General features: G+C 45.7%; 1 protein-coding gene across 1 annotated transcript in view; it reads right to left on the reverse strand.

The window, feature by feature from the left end:
- The window catches only part of DNAAF9 (dynein axonemal assembly factor 9), a 133364-nt gene that overhangs the window by 25541 nt on the left and 87660 nt on the right, over nt 1-20163 (reverse strand). The window contains exons 20-26 of the mRNA XM_045295539.1: nt 19846-19992; nt 18585-18673; nt 17969-18070; nt 17614-17731; nt 15802-15890; nt 13368-13526; nt 3099-3224 (exon numbers count right to left, since the gene is read on the reverse strand). Of these exons, the coding sequence (XP_045151474.1) occupies nt 3099-3224; nt 13368-13526; nt 15802-15890; nt 17614-17731; nt 17969-18070; nt 18585-18673; nt 19846-19992 (830 nt within the window). The remainder of the gene's footprint in view (nt 1-3098; nt 3225-13367; nt 13527-15801; nt 15891-17613; nt 17732-17968; nt 18071-18584; nt 18674-19845; nt 19993-20163) is intronic.

Here is a 20163-nt window from a genome sequence, read left to right on the forward strand (position 1 = left end):
AGCTGATACCAAGGGCTCAAGTAGAAAGAAAATGTTTTGAAAAGGATGATGGCAACAAATGTGAAATGTGCTTTAGAACAATGGATGGATATATGGATTACGATAAGTGTTGTACGAGCCCCCAATAAAATGATTTAAAAAAAAACCTATTTAAAAAAACAACAACAACATCTGGCCTTTCACGCCTAGATATCAAAATGTAGTGTTTAGCCATGATTATCACAGCAGTTGGTATGACAGACGTGAAGACCAATGGATTAAAACTGACGAGACCCTAAAAAACACAGCCAAGCACCTGCAGATACCTGACTTTCGATAAAGGACTAGAACACATTAAATGGGGAAGAGAGACTCAATACATAGTGCTGAACAAACTGGGTCTCTACATGCAAAAGAATGATACCCACCCCTCACGAAATGATACCAGACCCATACCATGTACAAAAGCAAATTCAATATGGACTAAAGACCTACCTGTAAACCCCAGAGCTATAAGGATCATCAATTATAAAAAAGAGGGAGAGAGAAACATACAAGGGACAAATGCGCTACATAAAGAAACAAAACAAAACAAAACCCACACACTAAACAAAAAACCAAACTCACTGTTGAGTTGCTGCAACGCACAGCGAGCCTACAGGACAGGGTAGAACTGCCCCTGTGAGTTTCTGTGACTGTGACTTGTTAGGGGAGTAGAAAGCCCCGTCGTTTTCCTGTGAAGATGCTTGTGGTTTCAAACACCTGACCTTACTGATCCCAGTCCGATGCATAACCACTATACCACAAGGGTTCCTACATTCACACTACAGAAGACAAAATAAAGGAGTGGGCTCTTGTAAAAATAAATAAGACATTTATGTACATCAAAAGAGTTAAAAGGAAATCCACAGATCGGGGGGAAAAAACATTTGACAATGATAAATCAGATAAAGGGCTAATTAAAAAAAATCTGTAAGAAACTACAATACCTTAATAAGAAAAACACAAATAACCCAATTAAAATATGGGCACAAGATACAAGAGGATGATCTGCTAAAGATAACATCCAGGCATCCAAGGATCCTCTGAAATGCTCAATCAAGAGCATTAGTTGCGATTAGCTGTAAAATTAACTATAATGGGATACTGTCAGTGTGAGCAAAATTAAAAGGAAAACAACAACAGAAAATAACAAATGCTGGAGAGGATGTGGAGAGGTTGGAACATTCATACGTGCTGGTGGGGTTAGGGAATTGTACAACCACTTTGGAAAACAGTATCGCTGCTTCCTTAAACGTATCTGAATATAAATAACTTATGATCCTGCAATCTCTCAACTAGGTAGATACCCTGAAGAAATAAAGAATAAAATACAAACAGATAGATGCACACCCATGTTTATGTCAATTTCTGTAATAGCGAAAAAGACAGAGATAATGAAAAAACTCTTCCTGTGGAGGAAATGATAAACTCTGGCACACACAATGGAATATTATGCATCCTTAAAAACGACGAGGAGTCTGTCAAACACCTCATGACACAGACAAAACTGGAGGACAGGCTGCTCAGGAAAGTTAGTCCATCTCATAAAGAGAAGTAGTTCCTGATACCATTATTTTAAAGAAATGAAAAAGAAACAAGGGACCAGCAAGGGTGGGTTTTGCACACCAAGGGAAAAGACTGAAGACTATGAGGAGGCTGGGGTGGGGTGGGAAGGAGAGGGAGGAAACGGGATGCTGGGTGAGGAAAAACAAAAAGAAACTTGTGGCCATTTCCTCAGCCCTTTTATATTTCCTCTTTAAGGTTTCTCTGCCTTAAACGTTTTTGGACATAGTAGAAAAGTACCTGTCTCGGATAATTCTATCTTCATCTATTCCTTCTTATTATTTTCCTACCTTCTAATGACAGTACCTTTGGTAGTATGTAGTGCCACGTGAGACTACCTTTTGCTTTAGAAGTCATCTTTAAAAACACTCGGGGACGGAGAGACACGGATGCAGGAGTGGCGCAGAAGAGTGAACATGGCACTCAAACAGAACATGGCGCCGTCAGCGCGGCATTCACTCCACCACCTCACACACGAGGGAAACCAGACCACCCGGCTTTCTTATTTGGGGGTCGGGGAAGCAAAATCTAAGTCACAGGTGAACAGGGGTGACATTTCTAGGGGTCAACTAAGGTAATTAAGGAAGCAGCCTCTAAGGTAATTTCCAGCAGGAGCTTAAAGATATGCACTTGGAGCACATGGAGGAAGGAGCTTTTTCAGATGAAGGTCTAAGGACAGAGCATTCAGGAGCAGAGACTGATACGAAATAGCCAGAAAAACACATGATTCCAGACCTGGGTACATTCCAGGGGGCTAAAGGGAGAGGAAGACAAACAGCTTTACGAAGGGACAACACAATAGCTGACATGTTGCCCAGTGAGTTCTTGGATGGTGAAACAGCCACTGCCTCTACAGGGCAGGGTAAACCGTGAAACCCATTCAAAAAAACAATTTGGGACTGTGAGTGATGAGCAATAAAGTTGATGAAACAATCTGATTAATATTCTTTGGAGGAATCTAGTCTAAGGAAAGAATCTAAAATTTGCAAAAATTGTTAGAGGAACTATGTTTTCCCCAGCATTATTTATGATAGTGAAAAACTAGAGATATCCTTTATGACTGATGGAGGTGGGAAAATGGCCAAGGCAATTATGTTCAACCACACAACAGAATGATTATACTGAACTAATCCATCCAAATGCAGTTACACTGTGATACTTCAAAGACCGTGCTCGGGACACAGCTCTCTCCCTTATAGTAAAAAGGAAAGACAACCATAAGGCAGACCTTTCCTTCCGGGAGAATCCAGTTCAAGCCCCACTTCCAGATGGACAACTCCTCAGTGCACAGAGAGAGCTGATGAGAAGCTGCCAGGCCAAATGTTGTTGTTGTTTGAGAACCTTGCACTAATGGAAGAATAAGTGACCATTTACTATATGTAAGATCTACTGATGTGCTCCTAAGACAAACCACACTCTAAAGATGTGTACTTCTTCCTGGTGGGTGGAAAAAAACTCACTTTCTGTACACCTCAACACCCATCCTGACGGCCTGAGGCGGTCCTAAATATTACCTGTGCTCCATGTAGCAGCTCAGAGGCTCCACACACACCGTGATGGCACCAATGGCGAAGGAGGACTTGACATTTGAGTCTGGATGGGTCTGCAGGGCCTGGACAACATCAATAACATCTGTATAGCTGGAAGAAAAAAAGAAGTGGGGTGGGGGAGAGGTGTTAGATGGAGATTGGGGTTGCAGGAGTGAGAAAGGGGGACAAGCTGTTGCGGGGGAGTGAGCACGGGGGGGAAGGAAAACCCAAAGAAGCCCTTGGTAGGGCTACTGGGTGTGACTGAGAGGCCCTGGAGTGTGCACAGCCTGTCTGCACTCCAGAGTCCCTCTGCTCCTCTTCACTGGGCAAGAAAGCAAGCCTGCAGGTGATGGCGGGGCTCTGAGGGTGGGACTCAGTCACACGGTCTGTTTTCTAAGCAGCTAGAAGTTCTTGCCTTGGTCTCCATTTTCTTTCAGTTTTCCTTTCCGTATCACCTCAGAGAACAACAGTAAAGACAATGGGGGTGGGGATAAGGAGGGCGTGGCAGAGCACCAGGAACCTCTGTACAAGTCAAATACTCGGGCCTAGAGGCTCCTTCCAAATTTCAAATGCACAGATCCAATGTGGTCTCTTCATTTCTGTTCATGACGCCCCCCCAACCCAGCCGCTGCTCTCCCAAGGCTTTTATCCCTTTCCCCAGGGGATTCTAGCTTTTAGCTGCTGGATCAAAAGATTTATTTGGAGTCTTCTTTGACCCCATTTTACATCTTACACCACTGTCTACTCTATTAGTACATTTTATGCCAGGCTTAGAATGGGATCACAGCTGATACCTCCACAGTTACCACTTGGTCCTCAGTGCTACCTGTCTTGTGATCAACTTCCCTTCTTCTATCCTTGCCTCTCTAGCCTGTTTCAACATAGAAGTCAGAGGGAGCCTCTAAACTCAGTCAGATCATGTCACTCTTCTGCTCAAAACCCTCTACTGGCTCCATCCCAGTGAGCAAGCCAGCATCCTCTGGATGGCCCACAAGACCATCTGTGATCAGCCTCCCACGAGACCGGGAACAGGCCCTTCTCCTACCGTTAACTGATTATAATCCAGCCACCTTGGCTTCTTGGCTGTTCTCTGAACATGCTCCCACCTTGACAGTCACTGTCCTTTTGTCTACAATGTTCTTCTCGGATTATCTTCCTGGCTCAATCCCTCACCTTTCTGACCCTCTTCTCACACTGCCTCTTCTGAGACAGACCATCCGAAACTCTCCATTCCCCATGGAAACAGCAGCCCCCCCTCTGGTACTTACCACTGCTCCCCAAGCCCACCTCATCTGTTTTCTAAAACACTGATCATCAGCAACCTACGCTGTATTTTCTCCCTTGCTAGTTTACTGTCTCCCCAGTGAGAAGGGCAGTGGTTTTCCAGTGCTAAGATGTTCAGTGCCAAAGGCAGATGAGAGAATTGGACATGAAACCTTGGACAGGCCCTCTTTATCTTTTTTTTTTTAAATCATTTTATTAGGGGCTCATACGACTCTTATCACAATCCATGCATACATCAATGTGTAAAGCACATTTGTACATTCATTGCCCTCATCATTCTCAAAGTATTTGCTCTCCACTTAAGCCCCAGGCATCAGGTCCTCATTTTTTCCTCTCCCTCCCTGCTTCCCCCTCCCTCAGCCCTTGATAATTTATAAATTATTATTTTGCCATATCTTGCTCTGTCCGATGTCTCCCTTCACCCACTTTTCTGTGGTCCGTCCCCCAGGGAGGCGATCACATCGTTCCGCCCGCACTGTCCAGACCCTCTTTATCTTGTGGAGCCCATTTCCCCAACTGGCCCAGAAAGTCTGTTCTTATGGAGAGAATACAAAATGGATGGCTAACCTTGTAGATCAAGGGGGCCTGCCTGTGTCCTAGGGAGACCAGTGGGTGGGAGAGGATAGGTCTAGCCGGCCAGAGCCATTTCCTGAGTTTCTATAAACAACTCATCTATAAAAAGAGACCTGGCTTTCCAAAGACTTGACAAAAAATTTGTTGGAAACAATAAAAAGATTCGACAGTGTGGCAGGATACAAAATTAACATACAAAAATCAATTGGATTCCTCTAAGGAAGAGCTCTCTGAAAAAGAAATCAAGAAAACAATGCCATTTATAATAGCCAAGCAAAGGATGAAATATTCAAACTAAACCCAGCCAGAGATAACAAAGAACTCTACTACAAGAAACCAAGAGACCTACCTTATATACTCGAGTATAAGCCGAGACACCTAATTTTACCACAAAAACTGCATTAAAAATGTGCTGAAAAACTCAGTCGATCTTTTCTCTCGTGTCCTTGCTTCCGAGATGAAAAGAAAAGGCGTAACAACGGTCCCTGCACAAACTGCGCCCGCTGTGTGCCCAAAGCCAAGGCCATTAAGAAGTTCATCATAAGGAACATAGTGGAGGCTGCGGCCGTGGAGACATTTCCGAAGCGAGTGTCTTCGACGCCTACGTGCTTCCTAAGCTGTATGTGAAGCTGCATTACTGCGTGAGTTGTGCCTTCACAGCAAGGTGGTAGGAACTGGTCACGTGAGGCCCGGAAGGACTGAACCCCCCCACCTCAATTTAGACTTGCAGGTGCTGCCCCACGACCTCTTCCAAAGCCTATGTATGTAAAGATCAGAAGCTGAAGAAAAACAAACCTGAAAGGAAATAAAATGAAAATTGTTCTTCAAAAACAAAACAAAAACAACTCTTGGTTTATTCATGAGTCTATATGGTACCTCCGTGGGAGAATATTCCATGTTCATGGACATGAAAACTTAATATTGTGAAAATGTCAATACTACCCAAACCAATCTATAAATACAGCACAATTCTGACCCAGATCCCAGCTTCATTCTTTAAAGCAGCGGATCTCAACCTGTGGGTCTCAACCCCGTTGGGGGTGTGTGTGTGTGTTTGTGTCAAATGACCCTTTCACAGGGGTCGCCCAACTCATAACAGTAGCAAAATTACAGTTATGAAGTAGCAACGAAAATAATTTTATCGTTGGGTGGTGTTGGGGCTTCACCACAAGAGAAACTGTATTAAAGGGTCATGGCATTAGGAAGGTTGAGAACCACTACTTTAAAGAAATAGAAAACTGAAGTGAGAACTTTATATGGAGAGCGAAGAGACCTAGGAGAAGCAAAAATCTCCTGAAGAAGTACAAAATGGGAAGTCTCACACTACCCGACCTCAAAACCTATTCACAGCCACAGTAGTTAAAAACAGCCTGGTACTGGCACAATGGTAGATACCTAGACCAGTGGAACAGAATGAAGAACCTGGAAATAAAATCTATCCACCTTCAGAAAACTGATCGTTGACAAAGGGCCAAAAATATTACATAGGAAAGAGGTCGTGTCTTCAAACAGTGCTGGCAAAATTGGATCTCCATCTGCAGAAGAATAAAACAAGACTCATACCTCAGCCCATATTAAAAAATGAACTCAAGATGGAGCAAAGACCTATACGTAAACTCATAAGGACCATCCATGAGAAAACAGGTACACAGTTCAGGGCCTTTCATTATGTAAGATATAAAGAAGGACACACACAGAAGACAAAACAGATGACTGAGGTTTACCACAAATAAGACACTTATGTGCATCAAAAGGGGAAAAGAGAGGCAGAGTGGGAAACAACTCTTGGCAGCAATACAGTGGACAAGGGATTCATCTCTAAAATCTATATAAAATGGCAACACCTCAATAAGAAAGATGAATAGCCCAATTAAAATGTGGGCAAATGACATGAATAAGGCAGTTCGCCAGAGCTGACATCCAAAAGGCCAACAAATGTATGAAAAATGCTCATGATCACTAGCCATCCGAGAGATGCAAATCAAACTCACGATGAGATACCACGTTACACTGACAATGACAGCCAAATGAAAAACAAAACAGAAAAACAACAAATGCTGGGGAGGATGTGGAGAGATTAGTATCTTCATACACAACTGGTGGGAGTATACATTTGTACAGGCATCATGGAAAATGATACAGCACTACTTCCAACAACTGGGAACAGAAATTCTATACAACTCAGCAATACCTCACTTCATTGTGTTCATGAGGAACCTGGATCAAGAGGCAGTTGTGTGAATAGAACAAGGGAATACTGCATGGTTAAAATCAGGATAGTATATTCTCAACATATTTGTTCAATTTGTATGGTAAGCAAATCATCAGAGAAGCTGGATTTTATGAAGAAGAATGTGGCATTGGGTTTGGAGGAAGGCTTATTAACCTGAGATAGGTAGATGACACAACCTTGCTTGCTGGAAGGAGAAATTGAAGATCTTGCTGATGAAGATCAAGGACTGCAGCCTTTAGTATGGATTACAACTCAATGTAAGGAAGAACACTGTGGCAGTTACATAATCTCCTGTCAACTTGCGAAGGGGTGGAGTCTAGCCTGTTAACCAGGTCATAGTCAGCGAGGCTTCTGTGTGAGCATGGCCTTCTCCTGAGGATTCTGGGAACACCTGACTTCCTCCCTGGAGGCAGAACACACCCTCTCTGCTTGACATTCCTGATGACAAGCTATATGGAGTTAGGTGCTGATGGAGCCAGAGCCCTGGAGCTGGAGGAGGCACATGGAGACCGATACCAGCAATGAGATGCTTCCACTGCCAGTGGATCCACAAGACTTTCCACCCACTGGCCTGTGATCTTCCTGCATTTGGCTGGCATCATTGTATGTGTTGCGTGAGTCTGAAGAGGACTTCATAGACTGGTATGGGACATATGGGTTAATATCAGACTTATGGACTTGATGTGGACTATGTTTTCTTAATATACAACTACTCTTTATATAAAGCTCTTTCTTATACACATATGAGTATCTATGAATTTGTTTCTCTAGTCAACCAAGACTAACACAACCACAATCCTCACAACTGGACCTATTATAATAGGTAACATCATGATAAATTGAGAAAAGGGTGAAGTTGTCAAGGATTTTTTTCTTGCTTGGATCCACAATCAATGCTCAAGAGAGCATAAGTCAAGAGGTCAAGACCTATTGCATTAGGTAAATGTGCTGCAAAAAACCTCTTTAGAGTACTGAAGATCAAGAATGTTACTTTGAGGACTAAGGTGTGCCTGACCCAAGCCATGGTATTCTCCATTGCATCATATGCATGTAAAAACTGGATATTGAATATGGAAGAACAATTGATACATTTGAATTATGGTGCTCCCAAAGAATATTGAAAGTACCATGGACTGCTAAAAAGACAAGCCAATCTGTGTTGGAAGAAGGAAGGCCAGAGTGTCCCTCAGAGGATGACAAGACTTCGCCTTACATACTTTGGACATGTTGTCAGGAGAGCCCAGTTCCCGGAGGACATCATTCTCGGTAACGTGGAGGACATCATTCTCGGTAACGTGGAGGACATTATTCTCGGTAACGTGGAGGACAGCAGGAAAAAGGGAAGGCCTCAATAAGATAGATTGACAGTGGCTGCGTCCCTGGGCTCAGACACAGGAACAATTGTGGGGATCGTATATAGGACCGTGCAAGTTTTCATTCTGTTGTACACAGGGCTGATCTGGTCGGAGCCAACTCCATGGCACCTATCAACAACAATAACATCCCCATACTCACCTCAACCCAACCCCACGCAAGTGCCTGCCAGGCCGAAAGTCTTTCTGCTCCCTTGGACCTCGTACAAACTTCTTCTTCTGCCCAGGCATGTGTGTATGTCACCGGGTGGGGCTCTTTCCCCTGACTCGGCAGTGCTCCGGTAGGCCTGGTGGCCAGAATAGCCTACACACCAGCACACCGCCTAGCACGAAGTAAACCAGACTGACACATACTGCCTCAATCTCTTCTCGCTCTCTCCCTCTCACGTTACCATCGAGTCGATGCTGACTTAAAGCAACCCTATAGGACAGGGCAGAACTGCCCCTGTGGGTTTCCGAGACGAACTGTTTCTAGGAGTAGAAAGCCTGGACTTTCTCCCAAGGAGAGGCTAGTGGTTTTGAGCTGCTGACCTTGTGAAATGCAACCCAACACATGACTACCACACCCTCAGGGCTCCCTCTAGTTTCTTCTTGGAAGCGTCCAATGGATTCAACGTGTTTCATTGCTTCAGCCTTGCTCCTCAGCATTATCTTTTGTACTCTTCAAACAAACAAACAAACAAACAAACTCAAAAGCATTTTGAGCTTTTTATTTCATAAGTTCAGTATGAGAATACACACTCTCATTTCATAGTGTAGAAATGGAGGTTGAAAGACTTATAAACCAAAGATTGAAGACTTGGGTCATTTTAATGCAATAGGATTTTCCTTAGAAAAAATGGCTAGGGAATTCCCAGGCAGTTCTGCAAAAGCAGCCCTGGTGGTGGACTGGTTAAGCACCGGGCTGTAATTCGCATGGTGAGCAGTTCGAAACCACCAGTAGCTCCGTAAACAGTTACGGTTTTGGAACCCAAAGGGGGCTGCTCGGGATCAGCACCAACGCCCGGGCTGTGCTTTTGGTTGTAAGCACAGAATTTCCATATGACACTCCCACTCTGAAGCAGATACTCAAATGGAAAGCTGGGATTCAACCAGATACTTGTACACGGATGCTCACTGTACCATTCCTACTCACAAGAGCCAAAAGACAGCAACACGCCAAATGTCCATCAACAGATCAGTAACTAAAATGTGGTAGACATACGATGGCTTATTACTCAGGGAAATTGGATACATGCTGTGACATGGATGAGCCTTTCAAACATTATGCTGAAATAAGCGAAGCACAAAAGGACAAACATGTGACCTCACTGAAATGAAGTATGTAGTGAGATAAATACATAGAGATAAAAGTTCATTCATGGTTAATAAGGGCTGGGGGCAGGGACAGGGAGGAGTTATAGAAGGGCTTCTGAATTTCTGCTTGGGGTAATGAAAAAGGTTTGGAAATGGACTGTGGTGCTGTTAGCACAACACGGTGAATATAATTAATGTCACTGAATTGTACTCTTTAAAAATAGCACTCTTTGTGTTTTGTATATATTACAATTAGAATAAATAAATAAAAGAATCCAGGGGAACAAACGAACAAAAACGAAGAGGGAGCCCCTGCCTCCCTCAGCAGCTGTGGCCCTCCCAGTGCTCCAACCTGGACCTGCCTCCAAGTGGAAGGAGCCAGCCCTCAGCCCACAAGGAAGCCTGGCTCTCCAGTTGCCAGAGCTTGTACCAGGGCCACTTTGGCTAACTTGCCCCGACTGTATAATGAAGGAAAGAAACTGGCTTTTCTTGTTTGTCCGCTCTTGTCAGTAATCTTTACTAAAAACAAAAACTAAAAAACATACCCAAACCAAACTCAGCAGGAACTTCACTTTCTTTCCCGAGACAACAGAGATTCCATTCAAGACTCTGTTGGGTAGTTTTCTGTTTGCAAAGTAAGTGCTGTTATTTGACTGGGCATGTGTGTGCCATTAATCCACTTTTTATTTTGAGAGACAGTTGGTTTTTAATGTAGAAATTGTAAAGAACAACTTCTACCACACTCCAGGGTATAAGCAGACACACACGCACAAAGAACAATCAAACCTGTTGCCACTGAGTCAATTCTGACTGATGGAGAACCCACGTGTTGGCTCCCCTTAAAATTAATTTAGAAACATTTGGGTCATCCCAGTTTTATTTTTCCTCATTTGTGTCTGTGTGAGCATTAAGTTCTGTGATTTCATCATCCGAGTGTATGTCTGTAACCACGGCCACAATCAAGGTACTCCACATGGACCTCTCATGCTGCCCTTTTAGCCTCCCTTATTTTCTGTCCTCCATCTCTAACTCCTCACAAGCAAGAATCTGTCTTCCACGTCTAAATTTGTGTCATTTCAAAATTGATCCAAATGCAGTGATTCAAATTTTAAGACAACCATAAGCAGTGCATGGGGTGTCAAAGCTCACTTCCCATGCTGCTGTAGGAAGTCAAAGGGCAACAGCCACTTGGGGGCAGGAGAAAAGTCTACCTCGCACCACACCACAGATTTCTCCCGATGAGCCAATTTTTGGGGGAGCACAATTACAAACTGGGGAATCTTCTGGGGTCTCCTTTTATCAGCAACCTCAACAATGTGCTTGGAAAGTTCTGCCCCGGAGAAGGGCCTGCTGTAAAGGAAGCTGCTCTATGCTCCTGCCAACTCAGTTTTAGGGAGGGAGGAGTCACAGCATTCTGCCGATAGTCTGATGGGAGTACTTCAGGAAATCGGAGGGCCCAGGGTCAGGCTGGGCAATGTTGGCTCTAAGAGGGCTGCAGCAGGCTGGGTCATGCAATGTCGTGGCAGTCCAGAAGCAGCTGGGTCAGGTGATACTTTGCGGACTGATAAAGTCAGAGACAAGGAGTCAGGAATGCCCTCAGAAGTAAAGGAAGATGAAATAATCTTTGCCTGCAGGTCCACACCTCCAACTCCAGCAGAAGAAGGTGACAGAATTGGGCCAACACCCCCCTCTTTTTTTTTGACTATTAGAAGCAATAGAAAACAAGTGGTTTCAGGCCCAGATTCTTCTTTCGTGCTTCCAAAACCTCGGGCCCTCTGTAGGACCTATGTAGGCTGACAGAAGAGAAGCCCGAGCAGAGGTCTGAGGACAAGGTCTTAAGACGTGGAACAGTGGCCTGAGGGGGGCGGGCGGGCAGCACATTCCTATCACCGCCTCCTGATCACTCGCCTTACTTTCCTCGTTTCTCATCATCACAGCCAGGAGACTACAGGGTTTGGGAGCTGGGCCCATTTGTTACTGGAAATAACTAGCCAATTGCAAGTATTAATTATTACAAGCACAAACAACAGCATAGAATAAAAGTACTTTGTGAGGACTGCCACAAGCTTCTTTATTAGCGATCATAATGACACTAGTGCAAAGCATCGCCCATGCTTTCCCTGACCTGGCCTGCTCCCCTCTGGGCCTGGCGTGGTGATGGGCTGGCCAGCTGGGAGCTCCTCCCCGGAAGGTCTTAGAACAGGCCAAGGGAAGTTCCCCGCTGCAGCCAGGTGTGGTCATTTGAGGGGTGGGATGAGAATGTAATGCAGCTAAATCATCCATGCTCATAATTACAGATCTGGAAAGCTGACTCTGGTGGGGGAAGACCCTCATGGTTGTGAGATATAAAAAAATCTTAATATACATTCTCAAGACTGGACACAGTCCCTCCAATACCTCCCCCCACCTCTGTAAAGGAGCTACAATATAGATGAATCATATCTGTGTCTGGCTACTTCACTGTGCCTGAGGTTATCTGTAGATAAGAGCAATCGGGTTCTATAGTCAAACCACCATAAAATGTAGCAAACTCCTGGGGAAGGGCAGGGGGTGGTGAGGTCAACTAGTACTAGGTCACGTCATTGCTTGTTTATTATGTTACCTGCTTATGATATTACCCATTTACTATCTATATGTTAGTTGTACCATGTGCATGCCTTATGAAAGATCTGTAAGCTCCATTAGATATCCCCATTGGAAAACACATTCACTTTCTCAGTCCTGACATGGGACGAGGAGCCCCTGTGCCCCACTGTCTATCTGTCTTTATTTTTCATAATTGTCAATTGTCAATATTTTTCATAATTGCAAAGTCACTCCTTAGGACCCGTTAAAGAGTATTGGGGACCCCATCAATCCAACAGCCAGGGGCCTGGGAGCCATGCTGCACACACAGTCAAACTTACCACCTCATGTCTCGTGGTAATTCTGTGTACACGGGACTCCATCAGTCAGTGAACCTACATTCACAGGTCTGCACATAATCAGGAAAGGGGAGGTCCTCACCCAGCTGGACTATTCATGCCCCTCACTGAAGGTCCTAGGGAACCCTCCCAGGCAAGCAAGCCATCTAATCTCAGGGACAATGTGTTTGGAGATGGCAGAATATAGGGCCATCTTGGTTAATTTCACAGGAAGAAGGACTGGATTGGGTGAAGCTCCTTTATCCAGAGGATGTAGGAATAGGTCTAAGGCCCATTATTGTTATCAGATGAGCAAAGAGCTGAGCCCAGGAAACCTCCTTCCAATTGCACACCTTTGGGAATAGTATGATGAAAAAGGCAAACTTCAAACTTGTGCACAAGCTATATCAGGTACTCTAGGCCACAGGATGGCAACTGAAGTCCTGGCTCGATTAAGGTGACTCTGTGTAGCACACCCCCCCCCAGGCTCCTATGCAGTTTGCTCTGTGCCCAGGTTTGCACACATGCAAAATTAGTAAATGCAAGGGTACCACTCCTGCACCATTGTCCCTGTGGACCTCTAACTGCTCACCCTTGTAGCACCACCAGTAGTCTGGTCTTCTTGCGGGTGTAGGCTGACTGGCGGGCAGAGCGGTTCTGCTGGGCCTCCAAGGCGCTGGAAAGGTATCTCTGGAAGTGGGCAGCATGGAAACATTCGGAGCTGTCCATGAGTTGGCGGTACACCATCCACCTGGAAATGACAAACGCAATCTCAGCTGTGCGGAGAGGGGCGAGCACCCGATGGCCTGGCCTGTGGACTCACCCAGTTCCCACAGCAGATTCAGATGTGACCTGTACACTCCCACAGACACTGTGCCAGGAGAGCACTCCTGGCACTACAGAACAAGATGGAGGACCATGGCTGGTGAGAGCCCAGTCCTAGCTGATAAGAAGCCCTTTGCTACAGGGAAAGAGGTCAGGAAGCACATGAGCAACAGGTGTCAGAACTGAGAAAAACTCCCTCTGGCCAAGCAGTTCCTTCCTATCTGATGCTTCAGTGTGGTGGCCAGTGTTAGCAAAGCGAAGGATCCCAGAATGTTTGCAGAAGGACAAAGGAGCCAGCTGCTACCCACAAGGTCAGAACAAGATCTGTTCCCATGGAGGCCAGTCTAGGCAGCCCTCGCCTCTGTCACCCAGCAACAACACAGTAGACACTAGCCGGGGAGAACTGATTCGTCACTTAGCACGTCTCCAAGTTCTGATATTCCCCTAACATCTCTCCAAAACTCGCCCAGGCCTTCCATCTCCCACCCCAAAGTCTCAATTCTTTAGGCAATTTCATTCTTCTCAGTTCTTTGATAGCTTCTTACAGGATGCTGTATATTAGGGCTGACTCACTAGAGAGGGAATACCTGGTTTAAACAGCAAGGGTTTTTTCATAACTGGCCAGCCAAGTGGGAGTGATGGATGAGTGGTTTTTTCCCCACAGTCATTTAGACCAACGTGTGTCAGGCTGTGCCTGAGCTCACACAGACAGACTCCTTGTGGTGTTGGAAGCATCACCATGCCTACTGACTCCCAATTTCCCGGCGGACCAGGCATGCTCTTGGGTCTCTGCACTTGCAGGTCTTGCTGCAAAAATGCTTTTCTTCTAGATGTATGCAGTGCATCTTCCTTTACACCCTCAGGCCATCACTCAAATGCCATCTTCTTGGTGACAGCGTCCCTGAATATGTCGTGTAGACTTGGAATTCCAGCCCCTCCACCCTCCATCCCTCTTACAGTCTTCACCACTGCTACTTTCTCCACAGCCCTTTCCAAAGACTGATGTACTCTGTTTTGCGGATCTGGCTAATTGCCTGTCTCCCCAAACTAGAATGAAATATGAGGACTGTGATATCTGTATCTATTCAGACGGTTGAACTGAAGAGATCCATGCCTGGCATACAGGGCACGGGCAGAGCGTATGTGTTAAATGAATGGGTGGGTGGATAGATGGCTACTATGCTGATACCATGACACCCCAGGTTAGTACAGTTAGCTCCTGCTTTTTGAAAGTTCTCTTAATGCTGCTTCATTGTTAAAATTTCTTATTAAGAGAACATTTTATTGGGGGCTCATATGCTGCTTCATTTTAACAAACCACCTATTTTAGCGCCTGTTGTCACTAACTGAAAGAAATCCAAAAAGGGTTTGATTTTACAAAGGAAGGCAAACGGGGAAGACTTGCCGTCAGCATGTCCTGCAGTGAGTTGTTCAAGAGCCAGCCTGAGCAGCGAGCCCGGCGTCCCCAAGCTCTCCTTCCAGAGAACTGCACTCAGCGTGTCTCAGCCAGGGCTGTGGACTGTGTCTGAGAACACCACCAAGCCAACCCCCCCCACCCCGATAAAACCAGACCATGCCATTCAATTGTTTTCAACTCACAAGGACCTTACAGGACAAGGTAGGACTGAGCCCGCAGGCTTCCCAGACTGTTGCTTTTTGCAGTAGAAGATAGCCGTATCGTTCTCCCACGGAGTGGCTGGTGGTTTTGAATTGCGGACCTTTTGTTTAGCACAGCGGTTCTCAACCTTCCTAATGCTACAACCTTTTAATATGGTTCCTCATGTTGTGGTGACCCCCATCCAAAACATTATTTTCATTGCTACTTCAGAACTGTAATTTTGCTACTGTTAGGAGCCAGGCGACCTCTGTGAAAGAGCTGTTCGAGCCCCAAAGGGGTCGTGACCCACAGGTTGAGAACCGCTGGGTTAGCAGTCCAATGTGTAACTACGATGCCACCAGGACTCCCCGTGAACACTACACATTAATGCTATTTTAGATTTTCTGGGTCATTGTGTATGACTTGGTAGATTGTCTTTGGGGTATGGGAATGCTCAAGGTATTTCCCCATATAAATTAATGGTATTGCTTTTTCACTTCACACCATTTTGGCTTACGAGAGGATTCATAGTGGGGAACCTGTGCGTGTCTAAGCCCAAGCTATGCGTGCCTCCTCCCAAAACACAGGCAGCAGCCGCACTAACCTGCCATATTCCTTATGCAGCGTGACCAGAAAAGCAGAGAGCTCGCTAGCATGACAGCCTGGGAGGCCGGTGACAATGCTGACAACGACCTATGGAAAAGAAACATCGCATGGGTCTGCAATTCCACCGAGAGGCTGCGGCGTTGTGTGAGAGTCAAGATGACTCTGGATCTAGGTTTTTGTGGTTTTGAAGTCACCCAGCTCCGTGATGCTGCAGGGTGGATGGGAGGATGTGCTGAACTCGTACAGACACGTGTTTATTGCTCAGAAGAGTGCCTGGCATAGAACAGAGTACCAGGGAGCTTCAATAAGTTTGTGGAAAATTTCCATTATCTTAGAATTCCCCTGGTAGCGTTCCTATAAAAATTTCTGTGGAGCTGGCTTTTGGTGGGTTTGTGGGAAGGTCAATTAAAATACAGTAACAAAATACAAGAGCCTAAGTGTGTGAGACCACAATGATCTGCACAGAAGACATTCGGGGCTAACATGGCTTCTGTGTAACAAGTCGTGGGCAGGAAAGGTTCCGAGCACGCGGTAAGCGCAGCAGAGGAGAGCAGAGGCACCGAGAGACTTCTTTCTGGCTGCTGTGCCCGCTAAGCCACATGGCAGGGCTAGGTCACACCCATGGGTGTGGAAAATGTGGGGGTTCTCGAGAAAGGAGCCAGGTTGGATGGTTCTAACCTTCTTACGCGACCACATGGGAACCAGCTGCTTTTCAGGTAGTTAATTCCAAAGCAACGTGAAGAAATTCACTGAAAAAAGGAGAAGTCAAGCAAGCGAGGTCGAGTCACATAACCCCTTAAGTATGTCTCTGCATATGACAAGAGCTCTGAGATTATGCTTTATCCCACAATATCCAAGATTCCCTAGGACAGGCTCAGTCACAGGTAACTTCTACTGAAGTTAACCTTGGTGGCACTCATCAATTGAACTGGTCACGTCAGCCCACAGCTGGCCAGGGATGCCTCGTCTTTGGAAACCCCACGTTCTGCTCTTGTGCTGACTGATCAGTACCCCTACTTTGTAGCCCCTTGGGTTTGCTCCATGCAACTGACTCTTGTTTGTGGCTCGCCTCACTGCATGGATGCTTACAGCCCGAGGTCTTCTGACTTCATGGTCAGTCCCGGTGTACCATTTTAACAAAATATAACAAACTGGCATTTTCAGGCTCTGGAAACTCTTGCCAAAGGGAAAAGTGATGCTCCTGATTTCTTAAGTGCTTCCACTGCCTCTTGCAGCTGAGCATCTTCATGATTTGCACAACAAAATAAACACCCTTATTTGAGTGAGTTTATTACAGCATATGATTCCAAAGGAATGGTGGGAGGCGGGTGAAGAGGAGGAAATTGTGAGCCAGGAGCAGATTAAAGTGCACTCTTGGGAAAAGAATGTTTGTGAAGTATCACCTTACCCTGGGGATGCAAGACCCATACAACACGGGCTTCCTCCCCCTTATTAAGCACAACGTGTCAACCAGTGCCAGCTAAGTCCTTGTCACACAGAGAAAGAACTGATGGCATGAGAGAAACAAGTAAGGGTGTAAAAGACATGGAGAAGCAAAGGGGAGGGCAGGGCCCGGTGCCAGGGCTGTATCACTGTCAAAGAACCTGGCCAGGGTTAATGTTGCTGTAGGACACAGTCATTGTATAGAGTGAGTCTCATGTGTACCATGACATCTGTATCCCAGGAGGTGGAGAGTCTTAGAAGGGAAGTCCACCTGAGCTCCTTTTGTTAATGGACACACAAGATCCAAGGGCAGGCTCTCAGGATTATCTTCCTGTGAATTCCCAGTATATTCAGTGAGCTCCTCTACCTTGTCATTTTCCACTCTGAGAGGAGGCTTGATTTCAGACTGCTGCAGCAAGACAGGAAGATGGGTCCTCATCACAGGTTCCCGACTAACGCTGCTGATGGCAAAATGCTGGAGAAACCTGGAAAAACAGACAATGCTCTTATGCTACTTTTGTCAGGGTAGCCTGGATGTGCCAATTCACATGAGGAAGTTCTTACTCAATTGCTGAAAAAGAAACCTTTAGAGAGCTTCTCTCTGGTGAAAAACATTTTATATGGTGTGTCACTATTACTTTTACCATGGACCCCCTGAGAAGTCATAAAGAAAGAACCAATGCACTTGAAATCCCATCTAACAACAGGAGACCAGAGCTCACCAGTCCAGCTCTGGGAGTCTGGCTGAGAGTAGCTTCAGAGGACTCCAGTTCTCCCGCGCAGGATGGCTCAGGGCGTTGAACAGCTTCTGTGCGCTGGCATGCCTGCAATACCAGAAGCCCACAGATCACAATTCTGTCTCCCTACAGCACACGGACATTCTGCATCTTGCTTTCCTGCTTTTGAGCCAGGGTCCCGTGACAGTCTGTGCTCTTCCAAAACAAGCACTTCACTGACTTAAAACAAAACGCGGTGTTAATACATGATGACCTTGGGCTAATTATCTCCAGAGTGGAGATATTTCCTTTAGCTCTCTTGAGCAGCCTGGCATAGTGAGTGGTCACGATTGAGCCTGGCACAGGGCCAACTGAGTTGCTATGCCCATATAGGAAGGCTGGCTTGAAACCCCTTGACAACATCATGGGCTTCTGATTCTTAGTTGATTTTATCTCTCTTCCCCCAGGCACTGGAGTTACCTGTAGACTGGCAGCCCTGAAATGGTTGTGTTGGGCCTTTTAGAAACCCCAACCCCTGCGTTACATAACAGAAGTCATCCCGCAGGGAGCGCACACACAAAGCTTAGGGAAGCAAACATAAACACTGGAGGCAGCCACTTACAATCTCCTTTGTTCCACAGATAATCCATCTTCCTGGATCACTTTTAAAGAGAGCCCTGAGTTCGCCTGCCGTTGCCAGGGGGAGAAGACCTAAACAAAACAGAATCTGAGCAAAGAACACTTTAAACCCAACAACAGGATGTGGAACCCACATGGGGGTTTGATGGTTGTTGAAAATCTAGACGGTCAGTACAGAGAAGAAAAACTATTATAACAAACAAGCTGTGCTGCACAATTAGGGGCTAGGAGCAATTTTGTTCTGTATTTTTCAAACACCAGAATTTCTTTCTGGGTGCCTTCTCCTCAGGGATTCTGCTCCTTCGGAGGTCAGGAGACACAGAGGAAGGGATCAGGTACCAATGTTGCGGCAGAAGGGAAAGTTTCTACCCTAGTGGGAGGGGTAGGCAGACAGGAATGGTTTGAACAGTACCTGCCGCAGGGGAATGGATGAAACAGGGCTAGTCTCTGAGTCTCCAGATTAAAAGGACAGCCACAGGAGGCAGGGAGGCCCAGCGAGCAGTGAGGAAAAGAAGGCACAAACCCAGCGGAGAAGCATTTCCACCAGTCACCAGGTTGGCCAACCTTTTCACTGTGGTTATTGCTTGGTCTCTAATTTGTGGTAAGCTCCCTCACTCATGCAAAGCCCGTGCTGAGTGCGTACACAACGCGGCGGCCAGGTGGAAGCATTTGTGGGGTGGCTGTGAACCACAGGCAGGAAGGAGAGCCTGGGGTGGGGTAGAGCTTGGCTTCCGTGGCTCCCCAAACTTAAAATCAAACCCACTGCCATTGAGTTGGTTTTGACTCAGGGACCCTATGCAGGGTTTCTGAGACAGTAAGTCTTTACAAGAGCAGGCAGCCTCATCTTTCTCTCGAGGAGCAGTTAGTGGATTTAAATTGCTAAACTTGTGGTCAGTAGCCCAAGGCTCACAGAAACTGAGGGAGCTCAGTGGGTAAAGCCCAATAATTCTATAAAGCAATGAGAAGGGAAATGCATCTAATTAGGATTTAAAGAGGACAAAGGAGAATGTTTTTAGAAGTCAAAAAACTCTTCATTTCGTTCCTTCAGGCTCTCAGCTCTCCCTGAGGAGAACACAATTCCAGGAGCTGAAGGAAATAGAAGGAGCTACCTGCCCCGGCCCCCCACCCAACCTTCCCACCTCTTCCTGGAATCACCTCACTGTTAGCCCAGACATTGTCTCACCATCTAAATTGCGAGGAAAAAAAGGTAGTCATTGTTTTGCTGAATAATGACGGATGTTTACCTCTGAATAAAATGTTTGGTATATCTTTGATCTGGGGAAAAGGGCAATCATCAGAAAATTGCTTGATCCATGGAAATGAACTGGAAGATGAGGCAGCAAGGAGCTTTTGAAGTTTATCAGAAGGGCAGCCACAACACTGGTGGAATCCTGAAAGGACAGAAGGAGCATCCTTGAGAAGTCTTTTCATGAAATGTGGTTTTGTGGGGTTCAGTAGAATAAATGTTCTAATATCCAGTTACAGAAAAGAAGGGCAGTACATGGGTTTTTTTCTCCTAAACAAAAAAATGTCATCTTAAGATTCTTTCTAGAGCAATGACA

The sequence above is a fragment of the Echinops telfairi genome, unplaced genomic scaffold, assembly GCF_000313985.2.
Source record: "Echinops telfairi isolate 266 unplaced genomic scaffold, ASM31398v2 ScPeMD7_5592;HRSCAF=6446, whole genome shotgun sequence".
NCBI classification, from domain to species: domain Eukaryota; kingdom Metazoa; phylum Chordata; class Mammalia; order Afrosoricida; family Tenrecidae; genus Echinops; species Echinops telfairi.